This window comes from Pipra filicauda, unplaced genomic scaffold, assembly GCF_003945595.2.
Source record: "Pipra filicauda isolate LSUMZ 115617 unplaced genomic scaffold, ASM394559v2 scaffold624_size210082_pilon, whole genome shotgun sequence".
Lineage (NCBI taxonomy): Eukaryota > Metazoa > Chordata > Aves > Passeriformes > Pipridae > Pipra > Pipra filicauda.
This window is the reverse complement of record NW_024104781.1, coordinates 120,482-141,454: the sequence shown is the minus strand read 5'-3', so window position 1 is coordinate 141,454 and position 20,973 is coordinate 120,482. Positions and strand designations below refer to the sequence as shown.

Sequence of the window (20,973 nt, the reverse complement as noted above, 5' to 3'; positions counted from 1 at the left end):
TCATGTCCTTTGTTATCCCAAAGGTTGGCAGTTCACACCTAGAGCTCAATCTGCATCTCAATCTGCAGGTTGCAAACTGAGCTACCTGCCCCAGAGGTATTCCTCAACAAAGGAACCAGAGGTATTCCTCAACAAAGGAACGGGCGGTCAGGTACTGAACAGGCTGCCCAGGGCAGTGGTGAAATCACCATCCCAGCGTGTGTTCAAAAAACCTGTGGATGTGTCACCTGGGGACACGGTTAAGGAGTGGGCTTGGCCTGACAAGTGACAAGAGGATATAGTCTCAAGTTCTGCTCGGGGAAGTTCAGGTTGGATATTCACTGAAAGGATTGTTCAGCCCTGGCACAGTGAAGTCCCCATCCCTGGATATGTTCAGAGAAGGTGTGGGCGGGGCACTCGGGGACACGGGTTAGTGGTGGCCCCGGCAGCGCTGGGGCCACTGTTGGCCCCACCGATGTTAAAGGGTTTATTCCAACCCAAACCGCTCCTCGGCTCCGAGGGCTCTGAGGGGGCCGAGGCGGGGCCGGGGGCGGGGCCGGGGGCGGGACCATCGCGGGGGCTCTGCCCCGCCCCTCCCGCCCTGGGGCGCGGGGACCGCCCCCCCCGTACTGCGCAGGCGCTGAGGGGCAGCCGCGCGTGCGCCGCGCCCAGCGCCGGCCTCATGCGCTGTCCCGCCGAGCTGCTGGGGGCCGGCGCCGCGCGCGCTCCGCACCGCCCGCACCCCCCGCCCGCGCCGTGCGCGCGCCCGGCGGACACAGGTGAGGGCGGCGGGCGGGACCATGGGGGCGGCGCGGGGGGGGGGGGGGCGCGGACCCCACGCGGCTGCAGGGGGGGACACAGGCGGCTCAGTGGAGCCGCGGCTGTGGCGGGAATTTGTGGCGGGAGGAGCCAGGAGGAGGGGACGGGAGGAGGGGACAGCGGGGACAGGCCCTCAGGGGCCGGGGGACAGGCCCTCAGGGGCGGGCGGGGTCGCAGCTCGGGGGTCGCTGTCAGGGCGGGGGTGCCGCGGGGTCCCTGTCGGGAGTGTTGAGCCCCGCGCTGAGGCGGTGCCGGGTGTGCCGGTCCAGGCGCGGGGCAGATGAAGTACATCCTGGTCACGGGCGGGGTGATCTCGGGCATCGGCAAGGGGATCATCGCCAGCAGCATCGGCACCATCCTCAAGTCCTGCGGGCTGCATGTCACCTCCATCAAGATCGACCCCTACATCAACATCGACGCCGGCACCTTCTCGCCTTATGAGCACGGTGAGCGCCCCGCGGGCGGGTGGCCCCGGGTGGGTGCGGGCTCTGCCGGGTGGTCCCGCGGCTTGGCCTGGAAGGAGCCATCCATCCCCATCCGTCGCTGCGCTCTGCACAAACCTCTGTGCCCGCTCCTGTCTGTGGCACCCCGGGCTGAGCATGCCCTGGGCTGGCCGGTGGGGCTGCTGTGCCCCAGCCCACAGCAGGGATGTGCTCCCTGCTCTGTTCCTGCTGCCTGGTTGGGGGGCTCCGTCCCCAATGCACTAGTCCTCTGTTGTATAAGGCTTTTAGTTTTATTTACCACTTCTAAACTTGCTGTGGCAGTCAGAGAAGGTGTTTCTTTGCCCTGAATTCTTCCATTTTTTCTGTGGACTGTTTGACATGTGTGCTGTGCCCGTTTGTGTGTGTGCAGGGGAGGTGTTTGTTCTGGATGATGGAGGGGAGGTGGACCTGGACCTTGGGAACTACGAGCGCTTCCTGGATATCCGACTCACCAAAGACAACAACCTGACCACGGGGAAGATCTACCAGTATGTCATCAACAAGGAGAGGAAGGGAGACTATCTCGGCAAAACGGTCCAAGGTAATGCAAAGCTTGTTTTCTGGTCCTTAGAAATACATCTTGTAGTTCAGTCCTGGCTGGATGTCTTTCATCTTCATTTGAGGCTCTGCACAATCCTTCATGTTGGGACTGTGCTGGCCTTGGGTCCAGCTGTGTAATGTAGCCAGTGATAACTGTGAGCAGATATACAGCTGGGGGTTGGTTGTAAGCTGGATAAAATGGTTATTGGTTTTGGTAACTGTCGTGTCTTTAGAGAACCCAGAGGATCTTTGAGGATCAGATCAGTCCCTTTCCTTCTTAACCAATCTCCACAGCTGGTTTGCACTAGGACTTTTACAAACAGTTAAAAACAGAGTAACTCTCTCTGCTTAGAGCAAAGAACAGTTTGTACTTGAATCTTTTAGCTTAAAGGAAGTGTTACTTACATGCGTTTAAATTGAGGCAGGATTCCATTTCCTGCCAAGGCCCTTGAAAGTCACAGCCAAGAATAATCACTTGAAAAATGCATAGTTCTTTAAAGACACAGACCCCTGCTCAAGCCATATGAGAAGCCCTGGCTGGTGATTGTCAGTAATTTGCTCTGTAATGAGTTAAGAGGGAGAAATGCATGCATGGCGGGGCTTTAATCCTTGCCTGGCTTTCTTTTCCAGTCGTTCCCCACATCACAGATGCCATACAGGAATGGGTAATGAGGCAGGCACGGATTCCTGTGGATGAAGATGGCATTGAACCCCAAGTTTGTGTGATCGAGGTTTGTACCTAGTAAAAAACTGATAATTTTGCTTCTTGTATGGAGTAAACTGAACCATGTGTGTATTTTGCATAGTAAATTTTCTTCACAGAAATGTTCCACTTTGCGTGTTATTGAATGGGTTAAAAATCTCCCTTGGTAACTTGACTTACTGGGACTAATCTTTTGAATTGCAGCACTCTCTGTGAGCAGTGACAGGACCCTAGAGAAGAACATGAAGCTGTTTCAGGGGAGGTTTTTGTTGGATCTCAGGGAAAGGTTCTTCCCCCAGAGGGTGCTTGGCACTGCCCAGGCTCCCCAGGGCAGTGGGCACAGTCCCAAGGCTGCCAGAGCTCCAGGAGGGTTTGGACAACGCTCTGAGGGACAGAGTGGGATTGTTGGGGTGTCTGTGCAGGGCCAGATGTTGGACTGGATGATCCTTTTGAGTCCCTTCCAGCTCAGGAAATTCTATGAATTAACCTCTAGAATGAATTTTAGCTCTTGTAACTTAATATGCCAAAGTCTGAGTTAATCGTGCTGTGCCCTCTTCTTCCTTGGTGGGTGGAGGGAGAGCAGGTAAATCTCCCTCTGGAAAGGGTTGTCTTTTCCTCTCAGCAGTAAAAGGAGCCTTGGAGTGACCAGTTCAAACGTAGACCTAGGACAGGGAATGGCACGAGTTAGCGGTGACAAAAACGTGCAGTTTCCAGTGTGTTTATGGAATGTTTCTGCTGCCAAAGGAGATGCAGTAGGGCAAAGACTGAGACTGCTGGGATATGCTGACACAGGAGAGGGAGCTTGTCACAGTGCCCAGGTCATGGTGACTTAGGGCTCTGCCTGCAGTTTGAGTGCCAGTGTGTGTGCCAGGATCACAAACCCAGGTCTGAAGTGCTTAGGAGACTCTGTCTCCCAAGGGATGGAAGGCTCCAAGTCTTGTCTTTGTTCCTGCCTTTGTATAAGCACACTGTATAGTTCCTAAAACTTAGCAGAAATTTTGCTTCTCAGTGCCACCTAATTTTCATAAATCGTAATTTTAACATCTAAATCTTTTCCCTGAAGAGAAAGTAGAGGTAAAGCTGATGTCTCTGGAGAGGTGCTGCCCATATCAGAAGCTGTTTTTCTTGTGGCTTTTTGATTTTTGGGGAAATGATGAAGGTAAAATAATAGTTGGAGTAGGTTGGAGGCTGTGGAAGTAGTGCACAGAGGTGGCAAATTCTGGTGCTTCGCATGGAATAGGATCACAGAATATCCTGAGCTGGAGGGGACACAAAGACTATCCAGTCCATCCCCTGGCCTTGCACAGACACCCCAACAATCTCACCCTGGCCCTCAGAGCGTTGTCCAAACCCTCCTGGAGCTCTGGCAGCCTTGGGGCTGTGCCCACTGCCCTGGGGAGCCTGGGCAGTGCCCAACCAGCCTCTGGGGGAAGAACCTTTCCCTGAGATCCAACCTGAGCCTGCCCTGGCACAGCTCCAGCTGTTCCCTGAGTGCTGTCCCTGCTCACAGAGCAGAGCTGGGTGCAGCCCCTTGGGAGGAAGCTGTGTTTGTGTTGATGCTCCTTTGGGGAATCAGAGGGAGGTGCTGGGGAGATGTTTGTGTGTTGTTATGTATATTTTCCTGTGCTGTAGCATAGAACTTCCAGGTGATGTTTTGGTACTAAATTCTGCCTGTGTGTGTGTGTTCCCAGCTCGGGGGCACGGTGGGGGACATCGAGAGCATGCCCTTCATCGAGGCCTTCCGCCAGTTCCAGTTCAAAGCCAAGAGAGAGAACTTCTGTAACATCCATGTCAGCCTCGTTCCCCAGGTAAAACATTTCGGGGCTCAGAGGCTTCCTCAGTCCAAAACTTGCTTCCTCAAATAGGTGTTTCTGGAGTGCTGTACTTCCAGGTGCTGTTCCTTTTGTATTTCTATGCAGAAATGCAGAGATTACGTGGTTACCTATTAAGTCTTACAGGAAGTGAACAGAAACTTTTAAAAGTGTGCAAATATGTAATAAAGGCTTGGGAGTTGCAGCAAGTGCAGTTTTGCATCTTTAACTGCTGTTTTTTTCTCTATGGAATTGTCTCCTAGCTTTTGCAGGTAAACTTGATCTCCAGGGCTGAAAGCTTTCATTTTCATTTCCTTTGCATGGCCTGTAAAGCTACTTCATGGCCATTTAGACATTAATAAGATTATATTCCAACCTCTTCCTGGAGTTCCATAATATTCTTGTTTCTGTTTGCTTTCCCTTTCCCCCTGCAAGATTTACATTAGCTGTTGCTCATGAAATATGCTTTGTTACTTCTGAAATTTGAAAATATAATATTTTGAAAGAAAATCTGTTTGGTTTTTTTGCCCTAGACCATATTTTTAATGTGATTTGATCTTTAACAGTAATTTCATAGACTCTCACATCTGACTGCTGTGTGAGCCGTAACAATCTGAGGGGCTCTTGGGTCAAAGATAAATCTAAGAAAAGGTATTATGAAGTGGTGCTTTGGTAAGAATCAGTTAATTAGGAATCACAAATCAAAACGAAGTATCTTTGTGTGCCAAGCAGGTGAGGTGAACTCCAGTTAATACCAAAAGCTTATGAATGTCCTTTATGCCATATAATGCCTGATATAACCTCAGCTGTATTATCTGCTCTGGTTTTGGAGACAATTTGCAGTCCTAGATAAACAAAAAAAAATCTCTAGTGCAGGAGTCATTGCTGAAAAAAATTTTCTGTGGTTATGCTAAATTTGGGAGAGCATGAGCATTCCTTGTGTTGGAACTGCATTTGACAGAGCAGATTGATAGTTCCTGGAGTACGGGGCAATCTTTGTTCTCTTCTCTCTCTTTCTGCTTCTGTCCAGGCCATGTGATTTACAGAGAAAAATATAAAATATTAGGTATTTGTCAGAAGCAGTGGATAAACCTCTGTCCCTCTCCTTCCCATACTCCAGTGCAGATCTGCTTACTGGGCAGAACTGGGACTGAGGTTTCTGCTGGTTGCTTTCAGTCTCGGAAATTAAAAAGGCAGCACACAGGGGTGCATAAGATTCATGTGATTTGTCCAAGAACTGAGGCAAAGCTTTTGCAAGATTAATAGAGTGGAGAGTCCCGATTAGCCTGATGAATCATTGCTGCATATCATCATCATCTGACATACCAAATCCTGCTGTTCTCTGCCCAGCCAAGCTCGACAGGAGAGCAGAAGACCAAACCCACCCAGAACAGTGTTCGTGAACTCCGAGGTCTTGGTCTCTCCCCAGATCTGGTAAGGTTTGCTCACGGCTTGGAATTTAAAAAGGCACTTCTGGCATGTTGCAACAACATTCTTGTCTAAGTAATGCTTAAGTTGAGAGCTCTTGTGTACTGGTGATAAAAAAGGAAAAGTGACTGAGTTGGTCTGTTTTTCCTCACATCAGAGGCTGCACAAAGTCAGCTCTTTTTCCAGGTTTATTGTATGAATGCCTGAGTACTTGTGTTGGGCCTCACAGCCCTGATGTTGCTGCTCTGTTAGATTGTTTGCAGGTGCTCCACTCCACTGGATACCTCAGTAAAAGAAAAGATTTCCATGTTCTGTCATGTTGAACCAGAACAGGTAAAGATTGTTTTCTGCACTTCCTTGCAGTGAATATTCCAGCTGTTTGTCAAACACTGAGGGGAGTTTTATCTGAGTGTAGTGGTTTTCTGTTCTAGCTCTGTGTTTTGGTAGCTGCATAATTCATGTACTGCTTTGTCTTACCTACCTTCCTTACACATGGACCTGGTGCTAAACCAATCCTTTCTGTGCCAGTACTCAGGTTTTCTTATAAAGTAGTGTAAGCTTAGAGAATTCAATGGAATCCAAGGTAATTTCTGAACACCTGTTTTGACTTTATTTATCCTTCCACTTTCCTTCTGTATTCAAGAAGAATGAGATTTTCCAGTATTTAGAGGCCAAAGAGTTGCCCAAAATTAGGTTTAAAGGATACACGGCTGTGTTTCATACACTGCTCTTCTGCCCAAGATTTCATGAGAAGAGATTGCACTGAGAAATCGAGATGGGATTTGGGAGCATTGCTTTACTTGAATGTTACATACGTGCAGAAATTCCATGTTAGCATGATCCTTCTTATACTGAGACTCAGAGCACAGTCTGGGGTGGACCTTGGAAAATAATCAAAAAGTCTGTAGGCTGAATATTAGCACTTTCCAATCCAACTGGAGCTTGAAACATTTTGTCTTTTTGTGAATGATTTGAGTGTCACTTCCCATCCCAGGTTCTGTCAAGTCATTTTAATTAATTTGCTCTACAACAAGACCAAACTTGAGCCCTGTGCATTCAAGCACTGCATTCAGAAGTAGCTGGCAATAATGTTGATGTGTCATCAGCACAATATCTACCTCGTGTTGGCCAGGAACTCAAAATAAGTTGGCCCTTGTCACTGTCTGGGAGGTTTAATGCAGCTCTATGTAGTGGTTGCTCTGACTGCAGTTGCATTTGGATTGAGCAGGAAACAGCCCTGGCTGCAGAGGAGGAAAATGTGCAGCCAGGGGGGTTTGACTGATGCAGTGTTGAACTCTGCTTTCATTTGAGTCAGGAGAAATGAGGATTTAAAAATAGTTGTGCCAGTGTATTTTGGATCCCTAAAGTACAGCCTCTTTCTTGATGGACAGGTGACAGTTGTCCAGAGCCATATTTTCCAAGGAAGCCCATTTCAGTGAAGTAGAACTGTTGATGCAGGTTTTCCTCATCGACCTAAGAATTCTTTGCTCTTAATTGTTTAATCCTAAATTGGATAAAGGACATCCTGTAAAATGTATTGCTGTATTGGGATCACAGATTTCCCTGGGTTTAAATCAATCTGGGAGCCCTGGTTAGGAAGGACAGTGGAAGGAAGCAGGAAGCTGGGCTTGTGGCAGTTTGGCTGTAGTTTCAGTTGGGATTCTGTATCCAGGAGTCTCTTTGAAGTGTTCTTTGAACTTTGCTGTGTATTCACAAAACTTGCCAAGCAGCTGTGCCTTTCCTGCTGCTGGATTACTGTGTTATAGCTCCTTCCCAAGGAGCTCCAGGGAGCAGTAATACCTGGGAACTACTGCAAGAGGGCCTTTCCAAGCATATGGAAACTAATATGAAGCTATTCCTGTGCTGCTCTGTTATTAAACACATGTTATTGCCTGGAAGTTTAGGTGTTTCTCTGCTAGAGACAGGAACACTCTGAATATCTGTCTAAAAACAGTTGCCCAGGCACTGAATTCCTGTGTTTTAATGGCACCTGTGCTTTATGAACAGGTCATCTGTGTTCATGATGTCTCCTCTATCTACCGGGTTCCTCTGTTGTTGGAGGAGCAGGGGGTTGTTGACTACTTCAGGCACAGGCTGGACCTTCCCATCGAGAGGCAGCCCAGGAGGATGCTCCTCAAGTGGAAGGAGATGGCTGACAGGTGAGCTGGGCTGGAGTTCAGGCTGTAGGTTGGTGTCTCTTCTTGGCTGTTGGTGGTGAGGGGATGAGTGTTACTTCCTGTTCCTCAGGTGTTCTTATGTGCTCACATTGTTCTTTCCTCTTTGCTCAGAGCCCCATCCAAACCTTGAATGTTTCCAGGGATGAGGAATCCTCAGCTTCTCTGGACAACCTGTGCCAGTGCTTCACCACTCTCACTGTAAAAACGTTCATCCTCATCTCTAGCCTAAATCTGCCCTCTTTTAGGTTAAAACCATCACCCCTTGTTGTAGCACAACAGCCCTACTGAAAAGTCTCTCCCCATCTCTTTCATAAACCCTCTCCCTCAAAGGCTGCCATAAGGTCTCCCTGGAGTTTTTTTTCCTGCAGGCTGAACCACCCCAGCTCTCTCAGCCTTTTTCCATAAAATCCTGTGAGACAAATTTCCTGAGGTCCTTATCTTGTGTTGGTGGTGTCCTGTCTGTGTCAAACCCTGTCTGAAGTAATTAAAAGCTGGACAGCTCTGCCCTCCCTTTTTATTCAGAAAACTCTCATAACATTACAAAGTGTCGAAATCTTTTGTAGGCATACGGAGACATCAGGAATGTCAATAAAAAGTACCTTTGAGTGTGCTTTCAGGCAGGTGAGACAAGTGTTTGGTACCTGTTCTGTCTGAGAATCCCTGGACACTGGATTTTTTTCTTGTGAGGAGTAGACTCCATGTTTGGGGGGAAATAGTGAACAGAGTCTTTTCAGTTGACATTCAGGCCCTTTCTGAAACCTTTGTCTCCTTATAAGAGATTAGTTTTCAAGATCTAGATGTTTCCCTTTATTTCTGTGCCTGACACAAGCCAAGCCTGTCAGTAACACTCCCTTTTGATGGGGAAAGCCCTTGGTACCCAATGGGTTGAAGGTAGCTGGCAGTTCTGAGATAAACACTAAACCAACTCTTGACTGTGGCCAGGAATGCTGTGTAAATCCAGTGCTGCCAGGTGCTGGGGAATGCAGGTGTAGGCAGCACAGCCCCCGGACTCCAGAATTCCTTTCTGTGTTTGCAGCTGCTGAAGTGAACTCAGTCAGCAGCACCGTGGGAAGATCCTGTGCAGTACAAACACACATGGAGTTGTGCTTTGATCCCCGTCACTGCAGCCTTTGAATGTAATACAGCTCCCTGAAAACACAGTTTGGTTTGGATCTGCTCAAAATGGCTTTTCAGCATAAGGAGAGATGAGTTAATTTATATGTGGCTTTCTGCAACTGCTTTCCTCTGTCGTTGCTTTGGTTTTGATCTTACTTTGATGTGTTTAAATCATAATTATTATAAAAGGTCACTCTTTCAGAGTTGTCAGCTCTGCTGGACAGACTTTGAAGAGCCCAGCTCTTTGTTCCTTGAAAAGCTGAACAGAATGTAAGTGAATCTCATCCTGTTTCTGATGGAATAACCCTTGTGTTCTGGTTTGCTGTAGGTATGACCGTCTGCTTGAGACGTGTTCCATTGCACTCGTGGGCAAATACACCAAGTTCTCCGACTCCTATGCGTCTGTCATCAAGGCCCTGGAGCACTCTGCACTGGCCATCAACCACAAACTTGACATTAAGGTGGGGCTGGCTCTCTGTGTGTAGACAAAATTCCCCCCCTCACCCATCTTCCTTCCACCTGCAGCGCTGCCCATCCTAATTCAGATACTCACAAACCCAGAGACAGGAAAGGAGAAGTTCCAAATTGTCCCTGGGTTACAGCATCTAAACAGCTGTTGTCAGGCCTAAAATGGCTTCAGAGCAAACCAGCCTCTCGTGCTGTGAGCTGTACGAGGTGTCTGTAATGGATGGAAGCTCCTCAGTGCTCAGGATTGAAGGAAGGCACTGTCTGCTTTAATTTCTGACATTTGTTGCAAGTGAGCCTTTTTAGGGTTTTTGCCATTAACCTTGTGGTATTCACAGCTTTTATATGCTCCTGCCTCAGGCTTTATTAAGGTTTTCATGCTGTTTTGACTGCATAGGTGCTTTTAGGGGTCTTGGTTGTAGCTGGATGCTCTGAAGAGGTGAAACATGTGTCTGTTGCCAGAAATTTTACTTTCATTTAAATATACTTTTTTTAGTGTTCATCAGTCTTATGTTGCCAGTGAGTCATTGAAATAGGTGGTTGCTTTATAACAGCACTGGTCTAGGTTTGGGCTACCTTTCAGCTTCCAAAATCAGTCAGTAGAGGTGAGAAGAAAAACAAGTAGGACTGGTGAAGTGCAAACCCTGCATGAGCAACTGTGGGTAGTCCCTGACACAGCTGTATCTGAGTGGTTCAGGAGGGGAGTGAGTTCTGCAAGCCTTGTATGTGGAGATCTTATGTTAAAGAACTGATTAGCAGTAGTTAGTTAAAGAACTGACTAGCAGTACTGCAACCTCCCCTTCCCAAAAAAACCCCAAAAAACAAGACAACAAAATGGTTGTTTTAAAGGGTTAACAGCCTGCCAGAACATCCAGAAGTTGAGGTACTGGAATACTGGAGATGAGACGCTGGAAAAATTGCAGGCGTTTTTTCCATGTCCATGGCACCCTTTAATTACAGAGGCCTGTGTTTTACCATATCCTATTTCTTCTGCAGTGCTGCTTGAAGAGGATGCATATTTGAGAGAGTGATCCAGTTTTTTCTTGCTGTGTGGTGGTTTGTGTCTGTGTGGCCCCATGTTCCCACCTCACTGTGCTCCATTCACACCTCACATTTAACATTAGAGTCTGGGATTCTTGTCACAGCAGAGCTGCAGAGAGGGGAAAAAAGAATCCTGGTTTCTCTTTGTGCATTGGTGGTAGGATGGTGGGGAAAGCAGTTTTGTTGGCTGACAGGTGGGAAATCAGCCCAGAAAAAACACAAGTATCCATTAGGAGACAAATGCAGAGCTCTCCAGGAGGAATGATGCTATCTTAATTTAATGAAAATTCAGGAGATGCTGTACACTCCTGTGGCAGTATCTCATCATTCTGTTTTTGGATTCCTTCCCAGTACATTGACTCTGCTGACCTGGAGCCCGACACGCTGCAGGAGGAGCCCGTGCGGTACCACGAGGCCTGGCAGAAGCTGTGTGGGGCTGAGTAAGGCTCTCCTTCCCTGGCCATTTCCTGGGAGCATGGCTGAGAAACCTGCTGTTATTGACAGCTTTGGGATCAAGGGCCTCCCTGGAGACTCTTTCCTTAGGCACTGCACCAGCACTGACGTGGCCCCACACACCTCTGGGGACACTGAGGATAAGATGTTAAATGGAGAATTGTTAAATAAGTGAGGGAGGTGGTGAAAGGCAGCAGTGGGGGAAATGATCAGTGCAGGTGAGGATGTGCCCAGACTCACTTGCATGATCAGGGGGAAACAGGGTGAGAGGAGATAAGGAGAAAGGAAAGGTCCTGATAAAGGCTGTAAAAGCCAGAGTGGGAATGGAAGGTGTAAATGGGGTATAAACTACTTTAAAGTGTGAGAAGGTAGGATGCAGAGGAGTGCCAAGACTTAGCACAAGGGGGGCCTGTTACCCCTCAGGGTTTGGGTGGGATCAGGAGAACAAAGAACCTCCTGCAGAGTTTGGTGTTAGGACAGCCTGACACTGCAGCCAGTGACTTCCTCAGCACAGGCCTGGCTGGGTGGTGTGTCTGCAAACAGGTTTGGTGCAGAGCATGAGTCCCACGACATGAACCATTCCAGTATGGTAACCTGTGTTGTATTTGGGATCTCTCTTGGGAGGGTAAAATTGGCATTTATAAAATATTTCGCTGACAGTTCAGTGACATTTTATGTGACTGTTCATGTGGAGCCATATGGAAATGGTGCTGCAGCCAGGCCCTGCCATGAAGGCTACTTCAGAGCCCTTTTCAGGAGGGAGGTCTTGCAAGTCCAAGTTTTTATGCGAGGGAGGTGGTACATGGGTTTGGGGGAAGCACACTGGTGAGCCCATGTGAATGGACTCTCTTCATCCTCATGCAGTGGAGTTCTGGTTCCTGGTGGATTTGGTGTTCGAGGAACAGAAGGCAAAATTCAAGCTATTTCCTGGGCAAGAAAACAGAAAAAACCCTTCTTAGGTGAGAAACATGCTTCATCCTCAAGAAGAAATAAAGCAAGGAAGGAGGTTGAATAACAGCAAGAGCTCCCTTGGTTTTCATTGGTGTGCAGTTGTGAGGGCTGAGGAGGACAGGAATCTGTGCTCAGCTGAACTGGGAATGCAGCCTCATCCCCAGTGAGCTCTGAAGTGGTTGGAGTTGGCTGGGATGGGTGACAAGGAATCTCTGTAATGAGGGGGTGGGAGTCTCAGAGGAAGTTTCAGAGGAGGCTGTAGGGATCTTGGCACCAAGAAACTTGTGACTGCATTTCAGTGAAATGGCTGTGGTGAGAGACTGGAACGGAGGTGTGAGTAGGGCGTGGGGAAAGGGAGGGCAGGGAAGCTGGTCAGGGCACAGACCCCTAAATCCCAGTCAAGGTCTGCCTCATCCAGGTGTTCCTCTGGCTCGGGATGCTCTGTGAAGGTGTGTGTGCTTTGCACTATGGGCTCAGAGGTGCTTGTCCTGATGATCCATGTGCTGCCCTTCCCTCTGCAGGAGTCTGTTTGGGAATGCAGTTGGCCGTGGTGGAGTTTGCTCGCAGTGTTCTTGGCTGGCAAGGTAATGGCACAAAACCCTTCCTGCCTTCTGCTCGTTTCTTGGATTGCTTGAGTAATACCTGTGATTGTTTTTTTTTTTAAATACCTGTAACTTTTAATGTTTCCCATCTCCTTTGCTAATTCAAAGGAGAAAGAACAATTGCTTTCTGAGCTCCACTGCTTGGACTGGGTGGGTCCCTGTTAACAAAATTCTGTTCACAGAGTGCTAAATTGAGTTCTCAGCCTGACTCTGAGTCTCACCAGGAGTGAGGGTGGGGAAGAGGTGTTTCTTGGAGCATTCTGCTCCTTCCTTCCCTACCTTTATTTCTGTATTTGAAGCTGTTGAATGTGTGTTTTTCCTGAATGACCCTTGTTGTTCATCAGTGACTGCATGAGGTGGGTTGCCCCAAGATTGCAGCCTCTGAAATGGATACCAGGCAGTGCTGACAGCCCCATTCCTGCTGCCTGGGATGAGCTCTGTGCCTGTGAGGGGCTCAGCACGGTTGGGGATGGGAAGCAGCCGAACCTGGGGCAGGTCTGTAAGTGCCTGTTGTGGTGTGAGGGAATTTGTAATTGCTGAATGTTATGTTGCAGATGCGAACTCGACAGAATTTGACCCCAAAACTGCTCATCCAGTGGTGAGTTTATGGTGATTTGCTTGTAATATCCTTACATACTGTGTCAGACTGCTCTGCACATCCCTGGGCACGTTTGTTCAGAGCAGCTGGGGCTGCCCCATCCCTGGAAGTGTCCAAGGCCAGGTTGGACGGGGCTTGGAGCAACCTGGGCTGGTGGAAGGTGTCCCTGCCCATGGCAGGGGATGGAACTGCATGAGCTTTAAGGTCCCTTTTAACCCAAACTGTTCTATAATAGTCATAATGAATTCCTTGGAACACTGGTGGACAGATTTTTGAGTCTGCATTTCTTAATCTGCAGACTCTGTGTGCCTCATGCAGTGTCCACCATAATGATTCTTCTGCTAGAATTCAGAGTACTACTAAAAAGGAGAAAGTCCTCAAAAACCAACCTGTGAAGTTATTTATCAAAGTATAAGTGATTGGGGGTTTTGTTTCTGTAATTTGCTGGTGTGTTTAACATGTAGTTCAGTAAATAGCACAGAACTGGTGTGTGGGATCTGTGTAGACTCTGACTTAGGCTGTTTCCTATGGGAAAGCTTCCTGAAAAGCCTTCCATATGTTCTGTGCAACCTTTACTAGAGTAACTTGGCCAACTAACCTAGTTCTATTGGTCTGCCTTGTCAAGACAATGTTTCTTGGGGTGGTTTGCTTGTTTTTTGCATGAATGTTGGTGGGGTTTTTTCCCTTTAATGTTTCAGAGTCTGCCTGGGACTGTTATTCCTCCCCCATTCCCACCTCCCTCTCCGAATGTTTTTCACAGGTCATAGACATGCCAGAACATAATCCTGGGCAAATGGGTGGGACCATGAGGCTTGGCAAGAGGAGGACACTCTTCCAAACCAAGAATTCAATCATGAGTAAGGCACTTCTTCCCTCTTCTGGAAATGTTTCCTGGGAATGGCATGCATGTGTGGTGGGTATGGGGAAGTTAGACCTGGGAATGTTAAAGCATCCTTAAATGGCAGGTGTTCAGACTGTTCCAGCAGGGAAATGGAAATGGGGGAATTTAGTCCCCTCCAGAAGTGTCAGGTGCTGATGGATGCTGTTCATATGGATGTGTTCAAACTTGGTATCACTGCTCTAAGGAACATCTTCCTCTTGGTGCAGGGAAGCTGTATGGAGATCATGATTTCTTGGAAGAGAGACACAGACACAGATTTGAGGTAAAAATGCTCTGGTAGGTATTGAGCTTTTCTGTGTGATCCAGACACAAGAAAGAGATCATGGCTTTTCTTGCCTCTGCTCTTCTAGGTCAATCCAGAATTGAAAAAGTGCTTTGAAGAACAAGGTCTGAAGTTCGTAGGGCAGGATGAGGAGGGAGAGCGGATGGAAGTGGTTGAGCTGGAAGGTGAGTCCTTAAGCAGTTGTTTTGTGGGTGTGGGATGGACAAGGGAAAGTGGTTGGAGGGTAATTGAGCAGGTTTTTTTGTGGGACCAGACCAGACTCTCTGAGTGATTCCATCCATGAAATGACAGTAAAAAAGAATCCCATGTGCTGTCCATTAGAGACAGAAGGCAGGATAGAAGTGACGCTTCCCCATCAGCAGGGCTTCAGCATGATCAGCATTTCAGCTGCAGCTCAGCCACAGGCTTGAGAGATGTGACCTGAATGTTTTGTTTGTTCCCCCCAGAGCATCCTTTCTTCGTTGGTGTTCAGTACCACCCCGAGTTCCTCTCCAGGCCCATCAAGCCATCGCCCCCATACTTTGGGCTCCTCTTGGCATCTGCAGGGAGACTCACCCATTACCTACAGAAGGGCTGCAGGCTCTCACCCAGGTGGGTTTAAGGACCCTGCTCAGCCCTGTCACAGGACAGTGCTGCTTCCTGCACAATAGACTGGAAAATCCTCTTGGCACAAATTTACTGGGGATAACTGGTGGTGTTGCAGCACCTCTTCTTTCCACTCTTTCTTTGAAGGCTCTTGTCTGGTGTGCTGGGGCTGACTGGGACCACAGAGCTGTCTCTGGCTTCAGGGAGAGGAGACCTGCAGCCTCATGCTGCAGGTCAGGGGTGTTTGGGGAAACTGAGGCAGGGCCTTGTCTTTTAAATGAGTGGAGACCTCGTGGCTTTTCCTCATGTTCCTCATACAAGTCCCAGGTACAGGTTGGTCTGTAAAAACTTGTTCCTGCTGCTGGTTTAAAGAACAGGTCCTGGTGGTTGCAGCTGACTTCTCCTGACTTCAACTTTCTTCGTTTCAGTTTGCAAAGCAGCTGATGTTTTGGGTAGGTTTAGTGGTGCAGTTACTTGTGCTGCTGCTCCCCAGTGCCTGCAGTTCTGCTCAGCACTTGGGCACTGAGCAACAAACACCCACCACGTGGTGGAGACCCTTCTCCTCCTCCCAGAGAACAGTGAGGAGCTGCTGAGTGCTGACAGGCACTAAACAAAAAAAGACTGAATGCCAAGGAGAATTAGCACTGACTGTGTCAAACCCAGGCAAGTGCAATGCCCAGAGGAAAGTGTTGCCTTGTGTGCTGAGCTGCAGTGCAGCTGCACCACGGGATTCCTGGTTGGTGTTGGCAGCAGGGCAGTCAGGTGAGTGTGTCAGGGGTACTCCAGGGGAGCTTCTTGTGTGATGGTCACTCACTTCAGTGAGGGTTGAGGGATATTTTAATTACCTGCTTTTGCACATTTGAGTTTGAAATGGCTCCTCACAGCAGAGGAGCTGAAGTTTTCTCTGTGCTGCAGCATCCCACTGCTCTGGGAGTCTCTTGTGTTGTGGTCACAAATAGTTTCGTGGCTGGCATGTAACCTAAAAGTATTGGTGGCAGTTCTAGGCCTGTGCTCCCTGTTCTTCCTGTCATCACTTTTTCCAGTGGGTGTCATTGCCCTGGGATGAGGCTGGGCAATGGAGCAGGGGGGCAGCAGGAGCCTCACGAGGCTCAGCAAGGGTAAATGCAGAGTCCTGCATCCAGGAATCCCTCACAGTGACAGGGGCCAGGACTGGGCAGGGACAGCTCTGCTCACCAGGGACTGGGGAACAGCAAGGGAATGGGAAGCAGCAGTGGGCAAGGGCAGTGAAGGAGGGACAGATGGACAGCATCCTGGGCTGCCTGAGGAGGGATGGATGCATGGACAGCATCCTGGGCTGTCAGAGTGAGCACAGCCAGGAGATGGAGAGAAGTGATTGTGTCTCTTGGCATTTGTTAAGAGACCCCATCAAGAGCATTCTGTGCAGTTTGGGATTGCCCAGCACAAGTCAAACATGGATCAGTTGGAGAGGGGTTAGCAGAGAGCTGCTGGGAATAGGAAGCTCAGGAGGATGGAGAACTTGGCCAGTGAGCAGAGGCTGAAGGAGCTGGCCTTGCTCAACCTGGAGAAGGGAAGGTTATGGGGGACCCAAGAGCAGCCTGACGACACTGGCCAAAATGTTATCAAAGATGAAAGCAGGATCTTTACAGAATGTGACAGTGATTTAATTAATTTCATTTAGAGTAACTTTGCCTTTCAAAATGCCTGTTACATGTGTAATCATCTTAATTGACAAACCTCAAAACGGGTGCTGACCCAGCCCTGTTTCCTAAGGGGTGGCTACACTGGGAATTGTGTGTGCTCTGCTGTTCCCCCTGAGCTGGCAGCACTCACACCAAGCCTCCTGCCTGCTGGTGCAGCTCTGGGTCCTCAGACACTTGTGCTCTCTCACCCACCCTGTGCCCCTGCAGGGACACCTACAGCGACCGCAGCGGCAGCAGCTCCCCCGACCTGGAGATCACAGAGCTCAAGTTCCCCTCAGTCAATCACGACTGATCCCTGGTAATGTTTAATGATCTCAGCCTCTTCCTTGGGGAAAAAATTACTTGCCCAGTCTTTTCTCCTGGCATCTGACTTGCACATTGTTTGGTGGAAGGCTGGCAGGCGGTGGGGTGTGCTGGTGCTCACACCCGTGTTCCAGCTGTGCTGAGGGGTGGGCAGTGCCCCTGGGGAACAGATGGGGGTGGTGTTCCCTTAGCAAACTGACACATAATGAAGTATAAATACACAGGCAGGAGTTTGGGATTAAATTCAGGTTAAGAACCAGAGCACCAGTGGAGCACACACTCCTGAAAATGGGGGCAGAACTGAGCAAGGGGTTCCTGGATTTAGGAAGCTCAGTATTTTGGAAGCAGTCTCTCACTGATGTCAAAGAACATCTTGGAAGTAGCTGTTCTGCCCATCTTCTGGGACAGCAGTTCTGTCAGACCAGGGGCTCAAGCTCTGGTCTGTAATGGCTGCAGATGTGAAAAATGGAGGTGCACAATCCAGGGAAGGAGGGGACACTAAAACCTGGCACTCAGACTGCACCAGCAGGACAGGCAGACTTAAATGTCAAGGGAGTTCTCCCTCTGTGCAGTAGATGATCATGGATGTGACCTTTTCCTGCTCTGGCTGGTCCGTGTGCTGGTTTTGGAGGAGTTGAGCAGCATCTGTGGACAAGCCTGTGGGGTGAGAGGAGGCTCCACTGCTGAGTGCCAGGGGACCCTCCTCCCCCTTCCCTTGGTCTGACAGGCACGTCCAAACTGCAGAGGGAAAGCAGAGTCGGCCCCTGTCTGGCACAGGAGTGCTCCTCACCCCTGGGCACAGGACTGGCACTGGATGCTGGGATCACTGGGTGCTGGGCTCTTCCACAGCCTGGTACAATACTTAAGAGCTGAAGAATTCTCCCTGTAAATTTTTATCCTAAAGACACCGTGAACCTTTGGCTCCCTGACAGCATCCTATGTGCTCTGGAGGCTTGGGGGCTGTCCCCAGATGAAGCTGTAGGAGAGGGGCAGTGGCAGTATGGGGTATCCCCAGGGACATGGCTCAGCCTGACTCCAGTGCTGTGCAGCTCCAGCCTGTGGCTCTCTCCTGTCAGTAACTCCTGCTCCTTTTCCCTCTCCAGGTGTGTCCTTGCTGCAGAGAGGAGTCTCCGTTCGGTTTTCCAGGCGTTCTTACAGCAATAGCTTCAACACCCTCAGCTTTGGGCTTTCCTGGCTTATGGGTTTATAATTTTCATTCTGAGATCCTGTCCCTTATTTCCTCAGCTCTTCTGTCCTTCCTTTATTTTCCATGTAGATCCTGGTTATTTGTGGAGGAGAGTTCACACAGGCTCCTCCAGACTTCTTCAGTTCCTTCAGTTTGCACCAGCTTGGAGATCAAAGCAAACTGGGGCATGGGGTTTGATGTGGGGGGGAATCCCATGGCACACGTCCTTCCCAGCACAGGGAATGCTGGCATCAGGGTGCCTTGGACACTGACAGTGGATTTGCTTTCTCCAGCCTTTCTGCTTCCTCCTCACTCTTTGCTTACTAGTGAAATTATGTGGATGGCACAAGTTTTTGGGGTTTGGCTCAGTGCCTGAGCCAGGCTGCGCTGCAGAGGAGGGCTCTGGGCTGGGCAGGCTCATGCAGCCTTTTTGAGGTTTTTTGGGGGGGAAAGAAGGATGATTTATTCTTTTTTGGTTTTGTTTTTTTTCAGTAGTATTTACAAACCTTTGGCACTGGTGCTCTCAGTGCATTCATTGCCACAATGAATTTGTAATCAGGAAACTTCTCCTGGAACAGTGTTACTCTGGAACACGATCAGCTCTGCCTGACGTGTCACTGCAGGGATGTGAGTAACTGGGATCAAGTTGGGGGGGTGGAAAGCAAAGCTGCCAGGAAAGCCCTGACCCGAGGGGTCCGTGCTCCTGGAGCTGCTCCTTGGGTTGGGACCCTCCCACCCCTTGCATCAAGGGGGAGGTGAGAACAGTGAACCACTGAACCACTTCCACTGCTGCCTTGAGCTGCTCCTGCTGTCCCTGGACACAACAGTTCCTGGTGCTTTTTCATGGATTGGAAGCAGAGCCTTCCACTGCCTTTTTGTACAGTCGGAGCCGTGTGTCCTGTGCTCCCGCCATTCCCAAGGGCTGTTCCTGAGGGAGGGTGTTCCCCATCCCCAGGTGCTGCCCAGCTCTGGGGCAGGGTGATGCTGTGCAGTGCTGAGGGATGGACTCCCTGGTTCCCTGCCTCGTGCTGCCGTGGAACACCGTGTTTGGCCGGTGGGGATCAAGAGGAAAGGAAGGAAGGAATGAAGTGTCTGCACTGTCTGAGGTGTCACACACTCAGAACTCGGCAGGGCCTGGGAGTCTGGGGAGAGCTGCACAGTCAGACCTGGCTGAGCCACGTAACCAAACCCTGTCCTGTCCCTCCTCAGTGATCTCCTCCCCAGCCCCCTTGCTTTAGTCCTTGGTTGTTTTCAGTATTCCCTGTAAAGCTGCTGTGAGCCCAGAGAGCTTTGAGCATTCCTCGTGTGCCAATTCCAGCTGTTCTGGAGGAATGATTGAGTTTGATGCTCTGGTACTGCCCAGCCCCTGCCCTTGGCGTGGGGCAGGGTGAGATTGTTCCTCAGCTGCAGCACAACTGTGTTTCCTTTCTCCCGAGATGTTTTTGTTTTGGCCAAAACTGTGCCACTTACTCGGTCATTAAATGCTCATTTGTAACAAACTGAACCAGGAGCCCCGAGCTCGTTCTGTTCCTGCCCTGCTCGGAGGGAGGGAGGGAAGGGACTGAGGGACAACTCAATTTTAAATGAGTCCTCTCTAAGTCAGGGAAAATTTGTGAGCTGCACTCACAGTGGTTCTAGATGTGGATTTCCAAAGGCTGGCTGAAATCATCTCCCTCCAGCAGCAGAGAAACCTGGGATGAGTCTGCAGGTGCTGCAGGGCAGAGGAGTCACTTCCTAATGGAAGAACGAGGCTGCAACTCCCCGGGAGGGTTTGTCCCTCCTTGCTCCACAGCTGGGGTTGTTGGCCAGACCCCCGTCAGGGCTCCTGCTGTGGGGGTGTGGGGAGGGTCGGCCCCATGGCAGCCCCCGGGGCACGGGCAGTGTACCCAGGGAGGTGGAGGCTCTGCTTTGGTGCCCACCCTGAGCTGCTGCATTTTAGCTCCTGCGCTGGGCAGGCAACAAAAACGAGCACTGAAAGTTGAAGATGCAGTGAAATGTTGCAAATAAATTTGGCCTCTGCAGGGCTTGTTTCAAGGGCTTGAGTTTGATGGCTGTGGGACCTGGCCAAGGCACCGCTGTGCCCCAACAGCGCCGTCCCTTTCAGCCCCAAACGTGGATGGGTCCAGCTGCCACCCGGGCTCTGCTGGTGGGGCCGGGACCCTGCACTGTGACAGCAGCCCCAGGGGTGAGTCTGGGCCAGAGGCACCTCAACAGGGACCCCGCGGTGCCCAGTAAGCCCTGAGGCTGCAGGAGAGACCCGGGGCTTCTGCCCCCTCACCTGGGGCTGGACCAGCCAAGACATTCCAGCACCCACCTCGCTGCCCTCCCTGGGGCTGGGTGTCCTCCCTCCCTCCCTCCAGCAGCCCCTCCGGGCTGTTCCAGGCGCAGCTCGAGCTGGGACACAAACCCCGGCTCAGCACATGGGGTGAGACCCCCCGGCCGCGGTGCTGTGGGGGAGCAGCCCCTGGTGTGGGGCCGGGCCGGGCCCCCTCGGCCTCTGCCCCTCCCGTGGGACGGAGCAGCCCCCCGAGGGCCCACAGGGGCTCTGGGCCGACCTGCCCCAGTGTGGGGTCCGGGCCACGGCACTGCTCTTTTGGGGAGCAAGGTGGGGGCTCAGAGCTCATCGTCCCCCCCTTCTCCTCCCTCCCCGTCTGGCTGCAGGGGCTGTTTGCCCACCCCGGTGCCTCAGGGCTGAGCTGTGCTGGCAGCGATGGGTTCAGGGGCTCGGCTGGGACTGCTCCTGCCCCAACACCCCCTTCAAGCTCCAGACAGGGACAAGGAGTCACAGAAGCCTCTGTCAGCACGGGCAGCACCGCGAAGAGCAAGAGGGGGGTCAGGCTGGGGGGACGGGAGGGGCTGGGCAGAGGT

At 50.4% G+C, this 20,973-nt stretch overlaps 1 protein-coding gene across 1 annotated transcript; it reads left to right on the top strand.

Moving 5' to 3' along the window:
* Positions 1-661: 661 nt before the first annotated feature.
* On the top strand, positions 662-19,609 carry CTPS1 (CTP synthase 1). The gene is made up of 19 exons (XM_027717941.2): positions 662-758; positions 1,068-1,244; positions 1,651-1,821; positions 2,451-2,551; positions 4,215-4,331; positions 5,685-5,768; positions 6,015-6,095; positions 7,770-7,921; positions 9,384-9,516; positions 10,913-11,001; positions 11,879-11,973; positions 12,487-12,549; positions 13,122-13,165; positions 13,926-14,022; positions 14,273-14,328; positions 14,417-14,513; positions 14,796-14,940; positions 16,824-16,914; positions 18,023-19,609. Exons 1-18 carry the CDS (start codon positions 662-664, stop codon positions 16,906-16,908), a joined length of 1,884 nt encoding a protein of 627 aa, XP_027573742.2. The 3' UTR covers positions 16,909-16,914; positions 18,023-19,609.
* The last annotated feature ends 1,364 nt before the right edge of the window (positions 19,610-20,973 follow it).

What these genes read in the sequence shown, in the direction of transcription:
- CTPS1 (XM_027717941.2), top strand. Translation starts at nt 662, where the DNA reads ATGCGCTGTCCCGCCGAGCTGCTGGGGGCCGGCGCCGCGCGCGCTCCG. An exon ending in CCCAAGTTTGTGTGATCGAG is followed by an intron (nt 2,552 to 4,214) that starts GTTTGTACCTAG and finishes GTGTGTTCCCAG; the next exon opens with CTCGGGGGCACGGTGGGGGA. An exon ending in GGAAGTGGTTGAGCTGGAAG is followed by an intron (nt 14,514 to 14,795) that starts GTGAGTCCTTAA and finishes TGTTCCCCCCAG; the next exon opens with AGCATCCTTTCTTCGTTGGT.